Source organism: Staurois parvus, unplaced genomic scaffold (genome assembly GCF_062004578.1).
Source record: "Staurois parvus isolate SC_StPar_1 unplaced genomic scaffold, SC_StPar_1.0 ptg002174l, whole genome shotgun sequence".
Lineage (NCBI taxonomy): Eukaryota > Metazoa > Chordata > Amphibia > Anura > Ranidae > Staurois > Staurois parvus.
Window position 1 is genome coordinate 356,503 of NW_028319970.1, and position 26,058 is coordinate 382,560.

The following is a 26,058-nucleotide window of genomic DNA, read 5'->3' on the forward strand; positions in this document are numbered from 1 at the left end:
TTCAGAGGTTCTTCTTTTTTTTTTCAAACACTGGTCGTATATGTTTGAGGAATGCGGTTATAACAGAGCGTGCTTGCTTTTTGTTAAACATGTAACGTGTACATCACAAGCTGACACGCAGCACCCTGCCCAGCCCTGCAGTGCTTGCGTGACAGCAGCTCCTTGCGTGATTATCATTATTGGTCTCCGCCCTCGGTCCTTGAAGCTTGGAGAAAAGGGATAAAATGGTCATGTGACCATCACTAACAGACGTTACAAAAAGGTATTATACAGCAATTTGATGTTAATGATGTTTTTTTTTTATGATGATTTTTGTGTTTTTGTAGGCTCCGAGTTGACTGCCACTTTATAGGTTACATATTTAAAGGGCGGTTAGTTACAGTCTGTTCACAATATCCGTAATTAAATAAATACATTGCTAAAACACATTCCAAAAACAAATTCTAAAAAAAAAAAGCATCACTGGTTCTTAATAAAAAAAAATACATTTTTTTTTTTAAAAAGCATAAATTAAAAATAAAAAAAAATTGATAAAACACCAGCCAAAAGACAGCCTAAATTGAAATCAAAAGACCTTGAAGCGTTCTTGCTTTAGCTATAGCCAGATATACGTATAAATAAATCATACATTTTTCAACGAACAGCATGGCCCAAAACAACAGTGAAAAGAGTTAGGTTTACATGAGTGAATAATACATCATTTTCGATGGAATTTAAAAAAACTGAAATTGAATTTACTCACAAGGAAATTCAGGATGAACCGTATCCACTCGAAAAGCCCAACGTCCAGGAAAATTGACATTGCTTGTAGATGATATCTTGACAATAGCATAGGTTAGGGATCCTGGGATTGCGTAGTAACTGGTATTTTTATCGTTGTTAAATCCTGCCTGTAATATGTAAAAGAAACAAAGTAGAGATTAGCGGTTGTCAACTGGCGAGGTAGGGGGGTCTCAACTAGGAGAAAAACTGACCAGTGCTACGGGTCCTCCATAAAGCGTGGGATTGGTGCTCAGGCTTGGCCATTGCATGTCATAATAATTGTAAAGGAGGAAGGTAGAATATCCATCTGAGATGAGAACCTCCTGAAATGTGTTCACCTGAAAATATAGATACGTTCATAGGCTTAGTTACAAGTCATGGAATAAAGCGTTAAATAAAAGGGCAAAAACAAAATAAAATATAAAATAAAATAACATAAAATAAAATAAAATTAAATAACATAAAATATAATAACATAAAATATAATAACATAAAATAACATAAAATAAAATAACATAAAATATAATAACATAAAATAAAATACCATAAAATATAATAACATAAAACAAAATAACATAAAATATAAAATAAAATAAGAATCATATTGCCAGATGAAGCTTCCAGCACTGCTCTAAGGGAGAAGAAAGGTTCAATCCCCCCCACCCGGTCTTTAGAAGTAGGGGTGCCGCCATTCCAGCTCACTCATTCAGCAATGGCAGAATCTATAAACATGGGGAAATGCTACACTCCCAACCCAACCAGAGTGTAAATGGCCTCTGCAAACCACGCCTCCTGACACATTTCACCCTACCTTCCAGGGGCCCTTTTGGGCAGGGCGAAACACATCAGGAGGCGTGGTTTGCGGAGAAGCTCCGGCTGAGGCCATTTACACTCTGGTTGGGTTGGGTTGGGCATTTCCCCATGTTTACAGATTCTGCCACCACTGAATGGGTGAGCTGGAATGCCGACACCCCTACTTCTAAGGACCTGGGGGGATTGAACCTTCCCTCTCCCTTTAAAATGCATACTTACGCTCACTGGCCCATGGGGCCATGTACGTGTTTTATTATTTTCCACTCTTTTGAAAAAGTTCTATGAGTAAAGATATATATTGATACGTATGATTGTTACAGGCATCATGCCTCTTTGAGCACCTCTGAGGAAGAGATGACGAAATGCGTCAGAGGCAACATTTGCATGACCGATCTTTCACCATCAGTATTAAGTCACACATCACGGATTGGTCTGAGTCTAACGACCCAGCAACATGATGGAATTGACCTTTTTTTTTTAAGGAGGACATTCTGTCCACCATTGTCTGTGGTCTGCCAGGCCATCAAGGTAAGGGGCATTTTCCGAATGATCCCTGATGACTTTTGGCCAAAAAAAGAGGTTCTCTCTTTTTCCTACTCTTTTCACAGCTATACAAATAGATAGATTTGGGCATAAAGATAATCCTATTCATGCAATGAATTCAATGGTTCAAATGCAGAAAAATCTTTTATTTTTTTTTTTAAATCTAAGTCTATCTGTATTTAACAGTCATTCTCAACCAGGATTCCATGGACATTCTGACCACCACTGTCTGTGGTCTTCCAAGCCATCAATGTAAGGGGCATATTCCGAATGACCCCTGATGACCTTACTTTTGGCAGGTGTGGCCAAAAAAAGAGGTTCTATCTTTTTCCTAGTCTTTTCAAAGCTAGACAAATGGTTATGGAGGACATTCTGACCAACACTGTCCGTGATCTGCTTGGCCATCAATGTAAGGGGAATTTTCCGAATAACCCCTGATGACCCTACTTTTGGCAGGTGTGACCCAAAAAAAGAGGTTCTATTTTTTTCCTATTGTTTTCAAAGCTATAAAAATGGCTAGATTTGGGCATAAAGATAATAATATTCATGCAATTAATTCAATGGTTTAAATGCAAAAAAAAAGAGATATTTGTTTAAAATTTAGGTCTATCTGTATTTAACAGTCATGCTCAACCAGGATTCCATGGAACCCTAAGGTTCCTCCAGAAGCTGCTAGAGGTTCCTTGAGCTGTGGCTGAATTACCTCCTATCTGATGGTGCCTGCATTGGTCTGAGTCTAACGTCCCAGCAACATGATGGAATTGATCTTTTTTTTTAAGGAGGGCATTCTGACCACCACTGTCTGTGGTCTGCCTGGCCATCAATTTTCTGAATGATCCCTGATGACCTTACTTTTGGCAGGTGTGACCAAAAAAAGAGGTTCTCTCTTTTTCCTATTCTTTTCAAAGCTATACAAATGGCTAGATTTGGGCATAAAGATAATCATATTCTTGCAATGAATTCAATGGTTTAAATGCAAAAAAACTGATTTTTCTTTAAAATCGAAGTCTTTCTGTATTTAACAGTCATTCTCAACCAGGATTCCATGGAACCCTAAGGTTCCTCCAGAAGCTGCTAAGGGTTCAATGAGCTGTGGCTGAATTACCTCCTATCTGATGGTGCCTGCATTGGTCTGAGTCTAACGTCCCAGCAACATAATGGAATTTACCTTTTTTCTTAAGGAGGATAGTCTGACCACCACTGTCTGTGGTCTGCCAGGCCATCAATGTAAGGGCATTTTCCAAATGACCCCTGATGACCTTACTTTTGGCAGGTGTCACCAAAAAAAGAGGTTCTATCTTTTTTCTAGTCTTTTCAAAGCTATACAAATGGTTATGGAGGACATTCTGACCACCACTGTCTGTGCTCTGCCAGGCCATCAATGTAAGGGCATTTTCCGAATGACCCCTGATGACCTTACTTTTGGCAGGTGTGGCCAAAAAAAGAGGTTCTATCTTTTTCCTAGTCTTTTCAAAGCTAGACAAATGGTTATGGAGGACATTCTGACCAACACTGTCCGTGATCTGCTTGGCCATCAATGTAAGGGGAATTTTCCGAATGACCCCTGATGACCCTACTTTTGGCAGGTGTGACCCAAAAAAAGAGGTTCTATCTTTTTCCTATTGTTTTCAAAGCTATAAAAATGGCTAGATTTGGGCATAAAGATAATAATATTCATGCAATTAATTCAATGGTTTAAATGCAAAAAAAAAGAGATATTTGTTTAAAATTTAGGTCTATCTGTATTTAACAGTCATGCTCAACCAAGATTCCATGGAACCCTAAGGTTCTTCCAGAAGCTGCTAGAGGTTCCTTGAGCTGTGGCTGAATTACCTCCTATCTGATGGTGCCTCCATTGGTCTGAGTCTAACATCCTAGCAACATGATGGAATTGATCTTTTTTTTTTAAGGAGGGCATTCTGACCACCACTGTCTGTGGTCTGCCAGGCCATCAATGTAAGGGCATTTTTCGAATGACCCCTGATGACCTTACTTTTGGCAGGTGTGACCAAAAAAAAGAGGTTCTATCATTTTCCTGTTCTTTTCAAAGCTATTAAAAATGGCTAGATTTGGGCATAAAGGTCACCACTGTCTGTGGTCTGCCAGGCCATCAATGTAAGGGGCATTTTCCAAATGACCCCTGATGACCTTACTTTTGGCAGGTGTGACCAAAAAAAAGAGGTTCTATCTTTTTACTAGTCTTTTCAAAGCTATACAAATGGCTATGAAGGACATTCTGACCACCACTGTCTGTGGTCTGCCAGGCCATCAATGTAAGGGGCATTTTCCGAACGACCCCTGATGACCTTACTTTTGGCAGATGTGACCAAACAAAGAGGTTCTATCTTTTTCCTAGTCTTTTCAAAGCTATAAAAATGGCTAGATTTGGGCATAAAGATCACCACTGTCTGCGGTCTGCCAGGCCATCAATGTAAGGGGCATTTTTCGAATGACCCCTGATGACCTTACTTTTGACAGGTGTTCCTGGAGACCTTAAAATTCTTTTAGGGGTTCCTTTGGGGTAAGTGGGTTGAAAAAAAGTTGATATATAAGTTGAAGAAATAATACCTTAGTAGGTGATGCATCATATGAGACCCGATGCCATGTGGCTAAAAACACCCAATGAGCCATGAAGTTTAGATCCTGGAAGTAAGTTCTGACATCAGAGGTGGCCCTGGACAGAAGATTTGGATCGGTGCTCAGACGGTAGTAGATATCACCCGCTACTTCAGTATTTATCTCTGCCCAGAACACTGCTAGATAAGCAATTGAAATAAATGGCTGGGGTGACCGCGCCGACTCTGTTGTATGGAATGTTATCAATCCATTACTATTCACCTGATGAAATAAAAGACATTCATTTAAAAATCAGTTCAATGCCACTGAAAGTGTTACTCCATTTTGTTGAGAAGAAAAAACAACAATCCGCTCTGGGTGATTTACATACAATGCAGGGACTTTAGCAACATTGTTGCAGTTTCCTACCTTATTCTGTTCTCGAAACAAGCTGTTTGTGTCACCGTGTCCTTTCCAGACTGATCCCCGAATGGGAGGGTCTGTGTTCATGAAACCCCTTCAGCTCCAGAAGATTTTACCCACGTCATGACCAGGCCATATTTGACTATTTAGAACCTGTGACGGGAGTCACTTTGGGTGGGGGGCCCATGGAACACAGCTCACTTTGGAGAGGTGGGGAGACCCCTGTCTCAGCTCCCCATATCCCTATTATGTGTATGTCACCCTGTGCCTGTTAGGGGTACAGGGTGATCTGTCGTAATATTGGGGTGGGGGGTTGTTGATTGTTTAATGCCAGGTGGTTGCATCCCATTGTTCTATTGTGTGTCTTGCTTGGGAGCAAGTATTATGGGATGTGTGTGTATTGGCTTGGTGGGGGGTGTTTCCAGAAGCCCTCCCTTCTGATGGGACTGTCTGCTGGTGTGTCTCTTGTTACTAAAGGTACAGTGGGGATCGAAAGTTTGGGCACCCCAGCTAAAAATTTGTATTAATGTGCATAAAGAAGCCAAGGAAAGATGGAAAAATCTCCAAAAGGCATCAAATTACAGATTAGACATTCTTATAATATGTCAACAAAATTTAGATTTTATTTCCATCATTTACACTTTCAAAATAACCGAAAACAAAAAAATGGCGTCTGCAAAAGTTTGGGCACCCTGCAGAGTTAATATCTTGTACTGCCCCCTTTGGCAAGTATCACAGCTTGTAAACGCTTTTTGTAGCCAGCCAAGAGTCTTTCAATTCTTGTTTGAGGTATCTTTGCCCATTCTTCCTTACAAAAGTCTTCCAGTTCTTTGAGATTTCTGGGCTGTCTGTCACGCACTGCTCTTTTAAGGTCTATCCATAGATTTTCAATTATGTTGAGGTCAGGAGATTGTGAAGGCCATGGCAAAACCTTCAGTTTACGCCTCTTGATGTAATCCCCGTGGATTTCGAGGTGTGTTTAGGATCATTATCCATTTGTAGAAGCCATCCTCTCTTTAACTTCAGCTTTTTCACAGATGGCATCAAGTTACCATCCAAAATTTGCTGAAATTTTATTGAATCCATTTTTCCTTCTACTCATGAGATGTTCCCTGTGCCACTGGCTGCAACACAACCCCAAGGCATGATTGATCCAACCCCATGCTTAACAGTTGGACAGAGGTTCTTTTCATTAAATTCTGTGCCCCTTCTTTTCCAAACGTACCTTTGCTCATTCCGGCCAAAAAGTTCAATTTTAACCTCATCGGTCCACAGAACTTGTTTCCAAAATGCATCAGGCTTGTCTATATGTTCATTTGCAAAGTTCAAAAGATGATTTTTGTGGTGAGGACGTAGAAGAGGTTTTCTTCTGATGACTCTTCCATGAAGACCATATTTGTACAAGTATCTCTTTATAGTGGAATAGTGTACCACAACTCCAGTGTCTGCCAGATCTTTCTGGAGGGATCGTGCAGTCAAACGTGGGTTTTGAATTGTTTTTCTCACAATCCTGTGAGCTGTTCTGTCTGATATTTTTCTTGGTCTTCCAGATCTTGCTTTAACTTCCACTGTTCCTGATGACTGCCATTTCTTAATTACATTCCGAACAGTGGATATTGACATCTGAAAACGCTTTGCTATCTTCTTATAGCCTTCTCCAGCTTTGTGAGCGTCAACTATTTTCAGTTTCAGCTTTCTAGACAACTGCTTAGAAGAACCCATGGTGCTGATTGTTGGGCAAGGTCAGATGAGTCTGGGCATTTAAAACCTTTGAGATTGACATCACCTGGTCTTCCCAGACGATGATTGAGAACAATCCATGACACTGGCAGGTCTCAGCTTGGCAAAGGGGGCAGTGCATGCTATAAATTCTGCAGGGTGCCCAAACTTTTGCAGACGCCATTTTTTTGTTTTCTGTTATTTTGAAAGTGTAAATGATGTAAATAAAATCTAACTTTTGTTGACTTATTATAAGAATGTCTAATCTGTAATTTGATGCCTTTTGGAGATTTTTCCATCTTTCCTTGGCTTCTTTATGCACATTAATACAAATTTTTAGCTGGGGTGCCCAAACTTTCGATCCCCACTGTAGATTACTCCGACCTGTGTCATTATGCAGGGAGGGGGGGTTGTTCCCTTGAATGTATATATCTTGTATCTGTGTTAAAATAAAGTAGTCTATTTCCTGCTTTACTTCAATGACTTGTAGTGGGAGGGCAACTGACACTGGAAGGGGGGGGGGGACTGACTAAGGCTGGCCATACACTATACAATTTTCTTACAATTTTCTGCCCAATTTCCTTTAGATTTCCCTTCAACTATGTAGTGCAAGGGCCTGTCTAATTGGATACCATTGAAAGTGTTGTTTAGGTGTGTATTCTTACTTAAATCTTGGAACTGTCAAGTTGTAAACTATTTGGTGAGCGAATGTTCCAAGCATTCGCACAGCTGTCACAATATAATTGCCATAATATGTGTAATATACTGTATTTATTTCCTATGATCTTCGACTCCATCTAGTGGTCATAATGAGGTATTTTCCTGAAATGCTCCAAATCAGGGAAATACCGCTTGATGGCCTTTAGATGGAGCTGGTGATCATAGGATGTAAACATATTATGGTGAAATTTGACCTCCATATTATATGGTTTTTGGTAAATCTAAAGCAAACTTCTCAAGAAAATGGTATAATGTATGGCCAGCCTAAGTGCCACTGTTGATTGTCAACACAGAGATCTGGGCTGTGATTGGACACAGCTGATCAGCAGGTCCTGTCTGTGAATCATTGACTGGGTGGACTTGCTGATAGGCTCCTGTAGTGTACATTCACAGCCAGGGGCGGACTGACATCTCATGGGACAATAAGGGATCATGGGGCCCCTGTGTCCTTGCCCAAACTCAAAAAAACCTATGAAAAAAGTACCAGGGGCATCCCATGGGGCCCCCTACTGACCCCGGGCCCTGGGGCAGTGCCCGAGTTTCAAAATGGTCAGTCCGCCCCTGTCCACAGCGGGAGCCGGCCAGCTTGGGGGAAACCAGGGAGCAGGCAGCAACACTGCTTTGCCTGGGTGGGCTGCCAGGCTGCAGGACATTTTGGGCAGGTGGTCCGCAAGTGGTTATCACCTGAGCAAATATCCGTGTTTTAATGAGGAAAGATGCACTGTCTGCATCCCTTTCATAAAAAATGTAATCCCTAGCACAGGAGGTACCTAAAATTTTACTTGGGTCTTGATGCAGACCTCTGAGAAAATCAATGAGGGAATCACAGGAGCAGGAAATTACATTTCCGGGGACACCAACCACGTGAAGAACACATCCATGTTTCCATCTTGAAATTCATTTTTTTACATTTAGAAAAATTATTGCAATATTAAAGTATAACTAAGGATAAAATATCCTTTATAAGTTTTGGAAGGAATGGGGAGGGATTCAACCCCCCCCCAGGTTTTAATGGGAATACAGGCAAAAAGATTTTTAGTAGAGCGAGGAAAACTTCTAACACTGTATTATTGATCTCAGTGATTTCCTGTCCGGGTGGTAACCCCAATCCATGGTCCTGGTGTCACTGGGAAAGGAAGTAGGGGAAAATTTCCTCAAAAGGTTCACAGAAAGAAATAATCACCAAACAATAATGTAAGCTAAAAAAATAATTTTGTCAGTTGGGTTTTTATATAATCAGAATAAATATAATAATAATAATAAACATAATATTAATAATAATAAATGTATTTTTTTTGCAATCAAAAAAATCTCATACTCACAAATAGGGTTGTATAAGCATCACCAAAAATGGTAACATTTATTGACAGTGGAATTATAATAGTTTCTCCAGCTTCTGATGTTGGACTAACAGCATCATACTGGGGACCATAAGGATACAGCAAATCTGTCGTAAGAAAGGCAGGAATATTAAAGTACGAAAACATTTACATTTTTTTTTTTACAAAAACCCTTGTAATGACCAAGTTCACCTTTGTGGATTGCGAAACACCTCACTATGTGTTATGGAGAAGAGGAGTGGGGGGGAGGTTTTCCTGTCCTAGGTGGACTTCCAGTCCTAAGGTGACAACATTGCCCCCTGTAGATCCAGTATAGTAAGTGTTGTCCCCGTAGAACAGGGAGTGTGTCCATGGCAGGGGAATATATAGAAGAAAAGCCTAAAACTATTAAAGTGATGCAGCTGCCATATACAAAGCATTGTAAGCTGGTAACCTGCCAGTTATTACTTTTTTGGTCTTGGGTTTAGGTGCATTTTTAACCACTTCCCATCTGGCCTATGTATATAAACGGCCAGATGGGGGCAATGCAGGGTCGGGTGGCCATTTACAAATGGCCTCCCCGCTCCCTGCTTGTGCGCGTTCCCTGGAAGCGCGCAGCCCAGGAATCCAATGCCCGCTGTGTCCTCCGGACACACTGCAACACTGATCGCTGTACGGGACCTCTGTGTGAGGTCTCGATCATGTGATCACTGATTGGCCAATCAGTGATCACATGAATAGTAGTAAGCAAGATGTCACAGTGGTTTTGCACAGAGCAGTCCCGATCCTCCTCTTCTTGGTTCCCCCCAGCGGCGCTCCTGGCCCCTTCCTCCTGCCTAGTGCCCGTATAGCAAGTAGCTGACTGACTACAGTAGATTGTCAGAGACTGCAGACTGACTACAGGAGATGGTCAGAGAGGGTCAGAGACTGCAGACTGATTACAGGAGATGGTCAGAGATTGCAGACTGATTACACTGTTCAACAAATTTTTATTTTTTGCCAGTTTTGGAAACAAAAGGATCCATTTCTTAATGAATTTCACATTTTGAGTTCAAATATAACAATGAAATGTGTCAATTGGCTCTGGTTTTTCTGTAAACGGAAAGTTTTCTACTATAGGCGTAATGACTACATAATGCACAATAATTATATAGATAGATGTCTTTCCACAAATATAAAGCAAGTGATATTGACTACATAACAAAGCCTAAATGGCATAATATATTGCATAGGATTACCAAGAAAAATTATAGCCATAAGCTAAGTTGAATCATTTTAATACTTAGGATTCTCACTAGTTTTGTCTTCAGTTTGTGTCGGTTTTGCTTCTCTTGGCTTTTCTCTTGTATTCGAGGAAAGGGCTATCTCTTACAACTGCACGTGACTACACGCTTCAGGTTCTTCCTCACTTGACTCAACCACGAAGGATTCTGGTGCTTTAGGAATTGGTAGCCCCTCTCCATGAGGAACTGGATGTATTGCCGATGGAATATTTGGATAGTGCACAGATAACTTTTTCTTCTTATTTAGCCCTTTTACAATTGGAGGCACCATACAAAAGTAACAATTACTAACATGATCTGTTGGCTCTCTCCAAATCATTGGCACAGCGAAAGGCATAGATGCCTTTTTTCCATTCAACCATTGCTCCAGTGCCGTCCCACAAGAATTGAAGCATATACAGTTGCAAGAAAAAGTATGTGAACCCCTTGGGATTACGTGGAGTTTTGCATGAACTGGGCATAAAATGTGCTCTGAACATCATCTAAGTCACAACAATAGAAGAACACAGTCTGCTGAACATAATACTACACAAACATTAGATGTTGCCATGGTTTAATTGCACATAACATGTAAAAATTCACAGTGCAGGAGGAAAAAGTATGTGAACCTTTCGACTTAATAACTGGTTGACCCTCCTTTGGCAGCAATAACCTCAACCAAACGTTTCCTGTAGCTGCAGATCAGACCTGCACAACAATCTGGAGTAATTTTGGACCACTCCTCTTCACAAAACTGTTTCAGTGTAGCAATATTCTTGGGATGTCTGGTGTGAATCGCTCTCTTAAAGTCATGCCACAGCATTTCAATCGGGTTGAGGTCAGGACTCTGACTGAGCCACTCCAGAAGGCGTATTCTGTGCTGTTGCAGCCATTGTTTTGTTGAATTACTTGTATGCTTTGGGTCTTTGTCCTGTTGCATCACCCATCCTCTGCGGAGCTTCAGTTGGTGGACAGATGGTCGTACATTTTCCTGCAAAATGTCTTGATAAACTCTGGAATTCATTTTCCCATCAATGACAACAATCCGTACAGGCCCTGAGGCAGAAAAGCAGCCCCAAACCATGATGCTCCCTCCGCCATGTTTCACAGTGGGGATGAGGTTTTGATGTTGGTGTGCTGTGCCTTTTTTTCTCCACACATAGTGTTGTGTGTTCTTCCCAAACAACTCAATCTTGGTTTCATCTGTCCACAGTATATTTTGCCAGTAGTGCTGTGGAACATCCAGGTGCTCTTTTGCAAACTTCAAACGTGCTGCAATATTCTTTTTGGACAGCAATGGCTTCCTCCGTGGTGTCCTCCCATGTGCTCCATTCTTGTTTAATGTTTTCCTTATTGTAGATGTGTCAACAAAAATGTTAGCATGTGCCAGAGATTTCTGTAGGTCTTTAGCTGACACTCTGGGATTCTTCTTTACCTCATGCAGCATTCTGCGCTGTGCTCTTACAGTCATTTTTACAGGACAACCACGTCTAGGGAGAGTAGCAACAGTGCTAAACTTTCTCTATTTGTAGACAGTCTGTCTTACCGTGGACACATGAACATCAAGGCTTTTGGAGATACTTTTGTAACCCTTTCCAGCTTCATGCAAGTCAACAATTCTTGATCGTAGGTCTTCTGAGAGCTCTTTTCTGCGAGGCATGGTTCACATCAGACAGTGCTTCTTGAAACCAGTAAACCCAAAACAGGTGTGTGTTTTTTAAGGGCAGGACAGCTGTCAGCAACACATCCAATATCATCACACTGATTGGAGTCAAGGTTGGCTCACTCCTGGCTCCAATTAGCTCTGGGAGAAGTCATTAAGCTAGAGCCTCACATACTTTTTCCTTCCTGCACTGTGAATGTTTACATGTTATGTGCAATTCAACCATGGCAACATCTAATGTTTGTGTAGTATTATGTTCAGCAGACTGTGTTCTTCTATTGTTGTGACTTAGATGACGTTCAGAGCACATTTTATGCCCAATTCATGCAAAACTCCACGTAATCCCAAGGGGTTCACATACTTTTTCTTGCAACTGTATGTGGTGCCCAGCTCTTGTCCTGGTCTCCTATCTTGCAGCCAAAATACAAGTTGTAGGCTTTCTTAATCATTCCTGTTATCCTCCTTTTTTGTGAGTTAAAAGTTATTTCACCGCAGATATAGCAGAAATTATCTGCTTTATTCACACAAGTTGGAGGCATTACTGAGTAGCCTATATAAGCATAAAACGAAATGTAAAGACGAACTCCAATCAGCTACAGATACTGCAGCTTTTATGCAGTGAAGTGATGCAATTAAAGGCTAATATTGCATCATCTCAGTATACATGACATTTTCTATTGGTCACCAGTATCAATTGCGCAATATGCAGCTGAAGTTGCATCATAATTTTGAATGGCTTACGTCATTAGATGGGTGAATATATCATGGAAACTAGAGCCAATCAACATTTTTTAGGGTCATTTTCGTTTTCAGCACCCCAAAATTATGTAAGTTTAGCTAATTTTATGCCCAAAACTTTTTACCTGTTGAACAGTGTTACAGGAGATGGTCAGAGATTGCAGATTGACTACAGGAGATGGTCAGAGAGGGTCAGAGACTGCAGACTGACTACAGGAGATGGTCAGAGATGGTCAGAGACTGCAGACTGACTACGGGAGATGGTCAGAGAGAATCAGAGACTGCAGACTGACTACAGGAGATGGTCAGAGATGGTCAGAGACTGCAGACTGACTACAGGAGATGGTCAGAGATGGTCAGAGACTGCAGACTGACTAGGGGAGATGGTCAGAGATGGTCAGAGACTGCAGACTGACTACAGGAGATGGTCGGAGACTGCAGACTGACTACAGGAGATGGTCAGAGATGGTCAAACACTGCAGACTGATTACAGGAGATGGTCAGAGAGGGTCAGAGACTGCAGACTGATTACAGGAGATGGTCAGAGACTGCAGACTGACTACAGGAGATAGTCAGAGATGGTCAGAGACTGCAGACAGACTACAGGAGATGGTCAGAGACTGTAGACTAATTACAGGAGATGGTCAGAGAGGGTCAGAGACTGCAGAAAGACTACAGTAGATGGTCAGAGATGGTCAGATATTGCAGACTGACTACAGGAGATGGTCAGAGACTGCAGACTGACTACAGGATATGGTCAGAGACTGCAGACAGACTACAGTAGATGGTCAGAGACTGCAGACTGACTACAGAAGTTCAGAGAGGGTCAGAGACTGCAGACAGACTATAGTAGATGGTGAGAGATGGTCAGAGACTGCAGACTGACTGCAGGAGATGGTCAGAGACTGAAAACAGACTACAGTAGATGGTCAGAGATGGTCAGAGACTGCAGACTGACTACAGGAGATGGTCAGAGATGGTCAGAGACTGCAGACTGACTAGGGGAGATGGTCAGAGATGGTCAGAGACTGCAGACTGACTACAGGAGATGGTCGGAGACTGCAGACTGACTACAGGAGATGGTCAGAGATGGTCAAACACTGCAGACTGATTACAGGAGATGGTCAGAGAGGGTCAGAGACTGCAGACTGATTACAGGAGATGGTCAGAGACTGCAGACTGACTACAGGAGATAGTCAGAGATGGTCAGAGACTGCAGACAGACTACAGGAGATGGTCAGAGACTGTAGACTAATTACAGGAGATGGTCAGAGAGGGTCAGAGACTGCAGAAAGACTACAGTAGATGGTCAGAGATGGTCAGATATTGCAGACTGACTACAGGAGATGGTCAGAGACTGCAGACTGACTACAGGATATGGTCAGAGACTGCAGACAGACTACAGTAGATGGTCAGAGACTGCAGACTGACTACAGAAGTTCAGAGAGGGTCAGAGACTGCAGACAGACTATAGTAGATGGTGAGAGATGGTCAGAGACTGCAGACTGACTGCAGGAGATGGTCAGAGACTGAAAACAGACTACAGTAGATGGTCAGAGATGGTCAGAGACTGCAGACTGACTAGAGGAGATGGTCAGAGACTGCAGACTGACTACATGATATGGTCAGAGATGGTCAGGGACTGCAGACAGACTACAGTAGATGGTCAGAGAGGGTCAGAGACTGCAGACAGACTACAGTAGATAGTCAGAGACTGCAGATTGACTACAATAGATGGTCAGAAATGGTCATAGACTGCAAGCTGACTACAGGAGATGGTCAGAGAGGGTCAGGGACTGCAGACTGACTACAGCAGATGGTCAGAGACTGGAGGCTGATTACAGCCGATGGTCAGAGACTTCAGACAGAGCACAGAGCAGGTATGTGTTTGTTATATTGTGTTACTTCTATTTTCAGATCTTCTCCCTCTTTTTTGCTACAGTATATATGTGAAGTGTGATTGGGTGTATACAGTATATATATGAAGTGTGATTGGGTGTATATGGTATATATGTGAAGTGTCATTGGGTGTATACAGTATATATATGAAGTGTGATTGGGTGTATACAGTATATATGTGAAGTGTCATTGGGTGTATACAGTATATATATGAAGTGTGATTGGGTGTATACAGTATATATGTGAAGTGTGATTGGGTGTATACAGTATATATGTGAAGTGTCATTGGGTGTGTACAGTATATATGTGATGTGTCATTGGGTGTGTACAGTATATATATGTGAAGTGTGATTGGGTGTGTACAGTATATATGTGAAGTGTCATTGGGTGTGTACAGTATATATATGTGAAGTGTCATTGGGTGTGTACAGTATATATGTGATGTGTCATTGGGTGTGTACAGTATATATGTGAAGTGTGATTGGGTGTATATGGTATATATGTGAAGTGTGATTGGGTGTGTACAGTATATATGTGATGTGTCATTGGGTGTGTACAGTATATATGTGAAGTGTGATTGGGTGTATATGGTATATATGTGAAGTGTCATTGGGTGTATACAGTATATATGTGAAGTGTGATTGGGTGTGTACAGTATATATGTGAAGTGTGATTGGGTGTGTACAGTATATATGCGAAGTGTCATTGGGTGTATACAGTATATATGTGAAGTGTGATTGGGTGTGTACAGTATATATGTGAAGTGTGATTGGGTGTGTACAGTATATCACTCTGTGATCTTGTTTGTGTTTGTTGTAAAAGAAAAATGATGATATTTTAAAATAAACATAGTTCTTCCACTAACCTGAGATATCTTCCAGCACTTTGATCTGATGATCCACCTTGAAAGCCCAACGTCCCGGCAGATTCACATTGCTGGTGGATGTTATGTTGATTACTGATATCGTACGGGAAGCTGGGACGGTATAGAAATCACTGCCATTTGCATTGTTTAATCCAGCCTGTGGGGAATAAAATCACTATTACTAACATTGTGTGACATTAAGAGAACTTAGTGTCCCCTATCTGTCACTTCGCTTTTTTCTCCAGTCAGCTTTCACTGTGACAGCATATTGACTGACTGGCTCCTTATAACTCTAATAGCAAAGGGCAGCACATCGGCTAAATGGTTAGCACTTCCGCCTGGCAGTACTGGGGTCATTGGTTCAAATCCCAACTATGGCACCACCTGCCTGGAGTTTGTATGTTCTTCCTGTGCCTGCGTGGGTTTCCTCCCACACTCCAAAGACATGCTGGTAGGTTAATTGGATCCTGTCTAAATTGTCCCTAGTATGTGTATGTATGAATGTGAGTTAGGGACCTTAGATTGTACACCCCTTGAGGGTTAGGGACCTCAGATTGTACACCCCTTGAGGGTTAGGGACTGATGTGAATGTACAATATATATGTAAAGTGCTGTGTAAATTGACAGCACTATTTTAGTACTTGAAATAAATAAATGTAAGGTTTATGAGATTTTGTTATCAGCACAGAGCTCAGGCGGGAAATGGGTCAGTCTCTGTGGAGGTATCAACTGACCTTCAGACATATTCCTCTACTCTACTGAAAAAAAATTCAGCACTGTCACCACTGTTAACCGATTTGTTGAGTTTACCCACATGGAAGACAAATATATTTTAAATATATTTAAAAAATATTTTTTCCAAATGTATTGATATATATTTGAAATACTACCATTTTGGCAGTATTAAATTAATTTAATTAAAAAAAAAAATAATATATATATATATATATATATATATATATATATATATATATATATACAGTTGTGGCCAAAATTATTCAACCCCCACTGAAATTGAGTGTTTTGGCCAGTTTGACATTGCTTTTGATCATTCAGTCATCTTGCTTACATTTACATTAAAGAGGCACTTGTAGGTCAGACAAATATAACATAACAGTTATAATGAAATAACCACAAATGTCTTTTCTGTGCTCACAGCATTATCAGTTTTATTCAACCCCCAAGTGACATTCAATCTTAGTACTTAGTACAGCATCCTTTTACAGTTATAACAGCTTTTAAACGTGAAGCATAGCTTGACACAAGTGTCTTGCAGCGATCTACGGGTATCTTCGCCCATTCTTCATGGGCAAAGGCCTCCAGTTCAGTCACATTCTTAGGCTTGCGCACTGCAACTGCTTTCTTTAAGTCCCACCAGAGGTTCTCAATCGGATTTAAGTCTGGTGACTGCGATGGCCACTCCAAAATGTTCCAGCCTTTCCTCTGCAACCATGCTCTAGTGGACTTGGAGGTATGCTTGGGATCATTGTCCTGTTGAAAGGTCCAACGTCTCCCAAGCCTCAGGTGTGTGACGGACTGCATCACGTTTCCATCCAATATCTCCTGGTACTGAAGAGAATTCATGGTACCTTGCACACGCTGAAGCTTCCCTGTACCTGCAGAAGCAAAACAGCCCCAAAGCATGATTGACCCTCCACCATGCTTCACAGTAGGCAAGGTGTTCTTTTCATCATAGGCCTTGTTCTTCCTCCTCCAAACATAGCGTTGATCCATGGGCCCAAACAGTTCTAATTTTGTTTCATCAGTCCACAGAACACTATCCCACAACTTTTGTGGTTTGTCCACATGGCTTTTGGCATACTGCAGTCGACTCTTCTTATTCTTTGGAGACAGCAAGGGGGTACGCCTGGGAGTTCTGGCACGGAGGCCTTCATTACGCAGTGTGCGTCTTATTGTCTGGGCTGAAACTTCTGTACCCACATCTGACAAATCTTTTCTCAGTTCCTCAGCAGTCACACGGGGACTTCTCTCCACTCTACGCTTCAGGTAGCGCACAGCAGTCGAAGTCAGCATCTTCTTTCTGCCACGACCAGGTAGCGTTTCAACAGTGCCCTTTGCCTTGAATTTGCGAATGATGCTTCCTAAGGTGTCTCTTGGTATGTTTAACATCTTTGCAATCTTCTTATAGCCATTGCCCTTCCTGTGAAGAGAAATCACCTCTTCTCTTGTCTTCCTGGACCATTCTCTTGCCTTCACCATGTTTGTAACCACACCAGTAAATGTCTAGAAGGAGCTGAGTATCACAGTCATTTTAAAGCTGCCTAATTGGTGCTTATTATGCTTGATTGCTGCTCGGTGACATCCACAGGTGTTTTCAATACCTGATGGAAAGCACCTGTATGAACCTCTGTTCTTCAGAGTGGTAGTCTTTAAGGGGTTGAATAATTGTGGCAATGAAGAAACCACATAAGAACCATTTACTACTGTATTACATAAACAATTGATGTCATTTTAGTTGCATTTGGGTAGTTACAACGTCCTTGTAGGATTTGATTCTGAATACAATTCCAAATGTACACTATAGTCCCTAAACCCCTTTACAGCATTGGGGGTTGAATAATTTTGGACACAACTGTATATATTGTATGTTGAAATGCATTTTTGTATATATTACAAAATATATGCAAATTGTCTTTAAAGATACATTATCAAATATATTGTGTGTCTTTAAAAACACATTAAATCTACATTTTTGGAATGCATTTACAAATATATGTTAAAATTACTTTTTTATATGTTAAAAAAATGAATATATTTAAAAAATATATATTTCTAAAAATATTTTTCATATATTTTGTAATATATAAAAAACGCATTTTAATATACAGTACATATATATATATATTTTGTATGTTGAAATGCATTTTTGTATATATTACAAAATATATGCAAAATATCTTTAAAGATACATTATCAAATATACTGTGTGTCTTTAAAAATACATTAAATCTACATGAATATATTTTAAAAATATATATTTTTAAAAATATTTTTCATATATTTTGTAATATTTAAAAAACGCATTTCAATATACAGTACATATATATATATATATAAATATATATATATATATATATATATATATATATATATATATATATATCATACGGCCAAAATTGTAGTATTTCAAATATATGTCAATACATTTGGGAAGAATATTTTAAAAATATATTTAAAATATATTTTTCTTCCATGTGGGTGTCCTGGTGATGGCATGAAGTGAGTGGCCATATTCAATATATTTCAAAATATATATATATATATATATATATATATAAATAAATGAAACCTGAAATAAATAATACCCACAGCTGAACAGTTTTAATTTACTTACCAGAGCCGGAGTCCCTCCAAGTCCCTTAGTGGCATTACCACCACTGGCTGTTCCGGTTGTCCACTGGATATCGGCATAGTTATATAAAACATACGTGGACTTCTCATCGGTGATCAATACAACCTGGAAGGTGTTGACCTGTAGGTGGAATGATGAAAAACAAAGCAATTAAAATGATTTGCAACCTGTTAAGTGTAAAAGTCAATGGCACACATTAATCTGAGCTCTAATTAGTCATTTCTCATGTTTTCCTACCATTTGTACTTTCCTTGGTTTTCGCCCATGTACTAATGCAAGGAAGGGTCAACTCATTAGGCATGTTTGTCAACGCTAGTGCTGCCCTGAAGGAGCTTACAGTCTAAGGTCCCTAACTCACATTCATACATACACATACTAGGGACAATTTAGACTGGAACCAATTAACCTACCAAGCGTGTCTTTGTGAGTGTGGGAGGAAACCGGAGTACCCGAAGGAAACCCACGCAGGCACAGGGAGAACATGCAAACTCTGTGCAGGTAGTGACATGGTCGGGATTTGAATCAATGACTCCAGTGCTGCTTTTGGGGGTGGGGTGCAAGTAACTGGTCTTGCCTAGGGTACAAAATAATCTAGCGCCAGCCCTGGATGCAACATTGTCCTTTCGTTGAGAACCACACAATTAATAATTTCTAAAATGCTTAATTCCCTTTAGATGAGAACTCAAATATTTTTACTCATTGATTCTGTTTGTCAAGAAACGAGGTTGATGCTATATCTGAAAACACTTGTGATAAATGCTGCAGACAAATCTATAAAAGTAGTGCAGCGCTAAGGAAAAATATACCAGATGAAATCTTACAAGAAAATGCACAGAGGTAATAGGTGCTTTTGGACCATAAAAAATACTCATAAACACATAGACTATCCCAACATATAAAATAGTTCTTAGTAGAAACACACAGACATTAAAAATACGTTTAAGTCATAAAATGTCAATAAAATCTCGATAAAATTCTTCAAAGTGATCTCCAGGTGACTGTGCTTAATCCCAGTATATAAGAAACTCCTCAGGTGGGTGTGCTGATAAATAGATAAAATGCGCACTCACCAGATGCACATATATAAAGCACATTGTATGGTATAATGGTGGTCGGTCAGGGATCCCTTCTTAGGGTGGTCAGGGGTGTAGCCTGGGAGTGGGTGGCCTTCCTTTAGGTTATAGGATAGTGGCAGTGGCTTATAATATTAAAAGAGGGTTCAAAGAGCACTCTTTGTCAAAACATTATAGACACTACCATAATCGAGATCCCTCTACACCAGGGGCGGACTGACCATTTCAAAACTCGGGCACTGCCCAAGGGCCTGGGGTCAGTAGGGGGCCCCATGAGATGCCCCTGGTACCTTTTTCATAGGCTTTTTTGAATTTGGGCAAGGACACAGGGGCCCCATGATCCCCTATTGCCCGGGGGCCCCATGAGTTGTCAGTCCGCCCCTGCTCTACACTCAGATTTATCGGTATTGAAACCTTTGAGAACCATTGGAGAGGGTCAAAAAAGACTAAATTAGTCTCACAAGCTGAGACTAAATGGATTTTAGATATGAAGACATTGACACCGGCCAGACATAATGTAGACATTGACATAAATTGTTTTATTGACAACAGTTAGTATTTTTGAGATAGGTCTACTTGAGTTCTTTTGCTTCACTTTTACTTATATAGGTTTATTGCTAACTATGTCATTCTTTGGTATTAGAAGATTCAACCATGTTCTTCAGTTTATCAATCCTGAGCGTGCCTATTGATTCTACCCTTGCAGTAAAACACAGAAATCATACCTTGCTTGATGAGGATCCATAGTACGGAACTTTATCCCAGGTGGCCACAAACACCCAGTTGGCCTTGAAGGTGAAATCCATGGTGTAGTTTCTGATATCTGACGTAGCCAGAGTTAAAAGACTTGGATCTGTGCTCTGCAGGTAATAAATGTGCCCTGAATTCACATTATATACATCGGCCCAGAAAACGGCGAGTAATGGATTACTTATATTTACAGGGAGCTGTGGGGGCGTATAGGTTGAAATGTGAGCATTGAATGACAGCAGTCCATTGTTATTAACCTGTTTATTAAATAAAAAGATGCCAAGGTTAGTTCATACCGGGCAATAGCAGAGGTTGCATTCTGTTCATCTTATATTTTTAAGGCCTTGGTCTCGAAGCATTTTTTACTTGGTGGTAGAGAGTGGAAAACAGCTACAAATACTTCCTACCAGGGGCGGACTGACCATTTGAAAACTCAGGCACTGCCCGAGGGCCCGGGGTCAGTAGGGGGCCCCATGAGATGCCCCCGGTACCTTTTTCATAGGCTTTTTTGAGTTTGGGCAAGGACACAGGGACCCCATGATCCCCTATTGCCCAGCGGCCCCATGAGTTGTCAGTCCGCCCTTGCTTCCTACTCACGTCAATAACCCGTACAAAAAATACAGAAGTGTCTAACTTTTCTACCGCATATCTATCTCCTCTCTTTTCTTTCCTCTTTCTTCATCGTTCACTCATCACTCGTACGATATAGTTGTTTTCTTTATGTTTCTATCTTTTTTATTCTATCTTTTGTGTCCATGGTGGACATTGGTCAACATGTCTTAGCACCTTGCCTTCCCAGAAACAATACCTACACCATACATATTATCCCCCCTATTCTTTTCCATTCATGTTTGTTTCTATCTAACAAACCATCTTGCTTCCATCACTGTGTCACAGCTGCCTATCAGTTACTAATCTCTACCTGCCCCATGCTAGGGGTTCTCTAATCCAGGAATACGAGAATTTTCTATGCCATGCTTCTCAAAAGATGCGGTTAGAGATTTACTACATTTCTATGCTGACATGATATGTTTTCTATGTCGCCTCTTTGGTCGTTACAATGTAAGTGTTAAAACCCAATAAATATTCTTTAAAGAAAAAATACAGATGAATCTCAATTTACTGGCAGTCCATACAAAGCAATTTGCTATTCGACAGATAAAGGGTAAGTCCACCCAAAGTATCCACTGAGATACATTACTGGGAACCTTCCTTGTGTCTCAGGTCCTCAGATGGTGAGGTCTTACTGGCTTTGCTCCAGTGCCATGGGTAATATACCCTACACAATCATACACTCACCAGCCACTTTATTAGGTACACCTTGCTAGTTCCAGGTTGGACCCCATTTTGCCTTCAGAACAGTCTTCATTCTTTGTGGCATAGATCCAACAAGGTGTTGGAAATATTCCTCAGAGATTTTGGTCCATATTGGCACAAGTTACTGTTTCCTTTCTATCATCTCAAACCAGTCTGCCCATTCTCCTCTGACCTCTGACATCAACAAGTCATTTTCATCCTCGCAACTGCCACTCACTGGATATTTTCTCTTTTTCGGACCATTCTCTTTAAACCCTAGAGATGGTTGTGCATTTATATCCCCGTAGATTTGGGTTGTTGGGATCTACACTCACTGGCCACAAGTTCAAACTGAGCAATGGGGAAGAAAGGGGATTTAAAGTGGAGTTCCACCCAAAAGGGGAAGTTCCGCTTTAATGCTATGTTGGTGCCAGTCCAGCCCGTATGGCACCAACAACCACACAAATCTTTCCTTCTCCATACAGAAAACCAATTTACTTCCCTTAAAGTAAACTGGTGAAAAGGGGTCCATTGAAACTCTACTCATTTCTTTTATGTAGATGTTGGATTGTAGACATTTGCATCTAAGTGAACCCCTTTACCAGGTATCAAAAAATACAAATAAAGTGAAATAAGGCAATACCCAAATTATAGAGATCGCTAGAAGAATGAGTAGATGGCCGGCAGACCGAATCTTTTCACACTTTTTTCATTTGTACTCAAGACTTGTGGGCGGCTGGAATGCAAGTTCTAACAGAAAACGGGCATCAAGAGGGGACTAAAAGGACCAATTCACTGATGATCACTTAGGAACTGGTGACTTTATAAAATGTAACTATTCCATTAACAGATTTGACTTTGCAGCATCTTTCATACTTACATACAAAGAATGGTAAGTATTCCCAAACAAGGGAAGGCCTATTGAGAGATGTATTAGTGGTGAAGAGCCATCATCCGATGCTGGACTGGTAGTCCTATTTATAAAATCATATGGGTAGAGCGGGCCTATTGAAAGAAAAAGCTTAAATTAATAAAACACAACATTTGTAACAGAAGGAAATACATATACAACCATGGTCAACCATGGTTGACCACACAACTGTTAAATATGTCTTTGTAGGCTCTAGTATTAACAGTACCCTTCACTGAAAACACCTAAACTCAATCATTTGGAGGGGTAGCCACATATTTCTTGGCCGTAGACTACAGTATATCTAAAACAGCATAAAGAATAAAGATAATGAGCTCTGTGTTGCAACCAGGGGCGGACTGACCATTCGAGCACTCGGGCACTGCCCGAGGGCCCAGGGTCAATAGGGGGCCCCATGAAATGCCCCTGTTACCTTTTTTATAGACTTTTTACTGTGTGCTTTGACACAGGGGTCCCATGACCCCCTATTGCCCGGGGGCCCCATGAGTTGTCAGTCCACCCCTGGTTGCAACCAAAGCAACTAATCAGCTTGAAGTTTACTGATATCACATAACTGGAAGATGAGGATTGAGTGATCCTGGTTGGACACTTTGTACCTCCAGTGAAAACAGGTGAGTTGTTAAATGAGATATCTAGGCATTGTAGAGACCTACTTGTCTAGAAAGCAAAATTTGAGCCTGATTGGTAGTTCTCCTTCAATCCCCTTAAAGTGGTTTTAAAGGATCAAGGTGCAGCAGCCCTCCAGCCCCCCTCAATACTTACCTGAGCCCCATCTTAATCCAGCAACGTGCACAAGAACAGTAGCTCTTGCCAGGTCTCTCCTTCCTCATTGGCTGAGACTGCATCAGATGTCATTGGCTCCTGCTACTGTCAATTACAGCCAATGAGAAGAGAGCGGGGGCGAGGCGGTGCCAAGCCACTATTTGTGCGTGAATGGACACACAGAGAAGTGGCTCAGGAGCAAGCATATATGAGTGTCTCCATAGCAAGTGGCTTGCTATGGAGGCACTGAGTAGGAGCCAGGAATGCCTGCAGGGGCCCTGAGGAGTGGAGGACAGGAGCTGCTTTGTGCAAAACCATTGTAAGTATGACATGTTTGTTATTTTAAATAGAAAATACCGAGCCTTTAATATCACTTTAAATTGTTTTGAGTAATAAAATAGTAAAACACACTTACCAGTTGCAGTAGTGGATGAGTTTTCAATGGCTGTGTAAATAAGTGAAAAACAGATGTTGAATATTATAATATATGTACATGCAAAAATGATTTTATATTTACATCGGCAAATTAAAGCTCGCGTCCTAGTAGTTTTCTGTTTTTGGAAGGAGTACAGAGGGGTTAGATCCTCTGGATTTAATTATGGTGTCCACAATGTAGACACCAAAGCTTTTCTTCCAATTCTTGTCTTGGTGGCATTCATCAACATGGCCCCTGGCAGTTTTGCATGGACATAGGGGGCTGGTACATGTAGTTCCACCAGACCAATATATATTGGCAACTCGGAGTACCTTAAGTGGTTTTTTATTTATTTTTCCATTTTTGCCTATTGTCACACTACCGTTCTTTAATGAATGCTGGTATGGAGGAATCGTTTTAACATATATATTATGTTATTTATGGATGGTTTTTTCCTATCCAAACTCCTCTTCTTCTGTGCTGAGGATCATTTCTCTGCACTTCATATCTGGACTTTAACAAAATGGCCGCTGAATGCGATCTGCGCATGCGCGGGTTAACCGCGATGACGCGGCAGCTTCATACTGCGCATGCGCGGGCGTCCCGGCCTCGCGCATGCACAGTAGCGGTAAAATGACGCGGTTAGGCGTCTCTTCACTAACTAGGGGTCCTCTGTATAAATAAGGGACCAGAATGAGAGGCACATTCCCTTTGATAATGTGCTCTTGCCACGAAACGCGTTAGGGATAAGGATACCTCTCATACTACTTGTTACCCACATGGTCCATGCATCTGACTGTCGGCCATCTTTTTGGATTCTGTGAATCAGCTTTTCTGGATATCATTATGTAAGTGTGCTACTTGTTCTTTAGCAACCTTTTGAATAAAATTACTACACTATCAAGATTTCTCTCTTTTGGGCCTTATTGCTGAGTCCCTAAGGTGATCTCCTGATACGAAAGCACACCACCCTTGGCGAAAGATGATATAAGGCAAATTCGTGTAACTGTAAGGAGACGTACTCCCCCTGGTGGTAGGAGACGGCATGATTGATGCAAAGGTGTTCCTGAGGTCCCTTCGCTGATGATCTTTGGGCTGTGACCGGGAGTAGGTCATTATACTCCAATGCGCTTTTTCCTGCGCTATCTGGTTAGTGCGTTTTGCAGCTATTCTCCTATCACGGAAGTCACGAATTTGATTGATATACGGATGTACTTCTAATGACTCTAACATCCCTATCACTATATGCACTTTGTTTTGGTCGGATGAATCATTAATACTTACCCGTCCATTGTTTGCATTAATTTGTGCGTTTAAGTTGGTGCATGTTATACCTTTAATGTATTTCTTTTAATCCGGATGTGCATACGCTAATTTCTTCTTACTACATGCTCAAGCGCTGCATTTTTGGTGTTTTCATTCATCAACATGGCAGGAGATGGGTGGAAATCTCTCCGAGGGGGTACAGAAAAAAATTCTTAGCCCCTCTACTTTGCTAATAAGCGGTTGGGTTTGTCCTCTGTGACCCCAATGGTAGACTTTCCTTTTGTCACAAACCTTTTAGTGGTAGTTAAAAGGGACCTTTCCTGGAATGTCATAACATACAGTAACAGTATACTCAGAATTTTTCAGCAAAGCTCCACCTTTCACCGTTATGAAGCCATCCTTAAGCTTTTATCCAGTGACTTAGCCTAGGCTGAGATGATGTCATCAGTCTACTGCAGGCAGAAAGAAGTCATTGCTTAGTTTCCTCTCCCACCAGTGATCAGTTTGAAAATTTGTAGGGAGAGGCTGCCATGGGGGCTTCACTGTGCCAGAAATTTGTGAACAAGAACTGTACAAACACCAGGATTTACATTCTTTGTGCTGAAGACCACGCTGGACTGACTGGATCAGTCACTGGTCGTAGGTGGGTGGTTGTGTGGGTGTGTAGGGAGATGTTCCTCCAGTCAGTTGTGCCCAGTGATGGATACTGTCATTGCTGCCCCTGGAACGACAGCCATCGAAAACTGGCAAATATATAATTGGTGTGGGAATCTTTCCCATTTAAAAGCATGCATCAACACCCCTGAAGAAGGGAGAACCCTTTCTCCAAAAAATGCGTTGGCTTGATGTACTTGTCGTTATTCTCAATAAATGCCTCTTAATCTACCATCAAACTTGCATTCTTTTGGAC

The 26,058-nt window shown here is 41.0% G+C and overlaps 1 protein-coding gene across 1 annotated transcript; it reads right to left on the minus strand.

The window, feature by feature from the left end:
* Positions 1 to 734: 734 nt before the first annotated feature.
* LOC149432287 (dendrite extension defective protein 1-like) lies at positions 735 to 24,998 on the minus strand. Its single transcript, XM_089665291.1, has 9 exons — positions 24,905 to 24,998; positions 22,655 to 22,779; positions 20,454 to 20,735; positions 18,638 to 18,775; positions 15,283 to 15,439; positions 8,859 to 8,983; positions 4,687 to 4,956; positions 975 to 1,100; positions 735 to 890 (listed from the first exon to the last, which is right to left on the minus strand). Exons 1-9 carry the CDS (start codon positions 24,996 to 24,998, stop codon positions 735 to 737), a joined length of 1,473 nt encoding a protein of 490 aa, XP_089521417.1.
* Positions 24,999 to 26,058: the final 1,060 nt, after the last annotated feature.

Coding starts and splice junctions, on each gene's coding strand:
- LOC149432287 (XM_089665291.1), bottom strand. CDS start 24,998: ATGACCTACTCCCGGTCACAGCCCAAAGATCATCAGCGAAGGGACCTC. Junction 1,101..4,686: donor ATGATGCATCACCTACTAAG/GTATTATTTCTT, acceptor CTATATTTTCAG/GTGAACACATTTCAGGAGGT. Junction 891..974: donor ATGGAGGACCCGTAGCACTG/GTCAGTTTTTCT, acceptor TACATATTACAG/GCAGGATTTAACAACGATAA.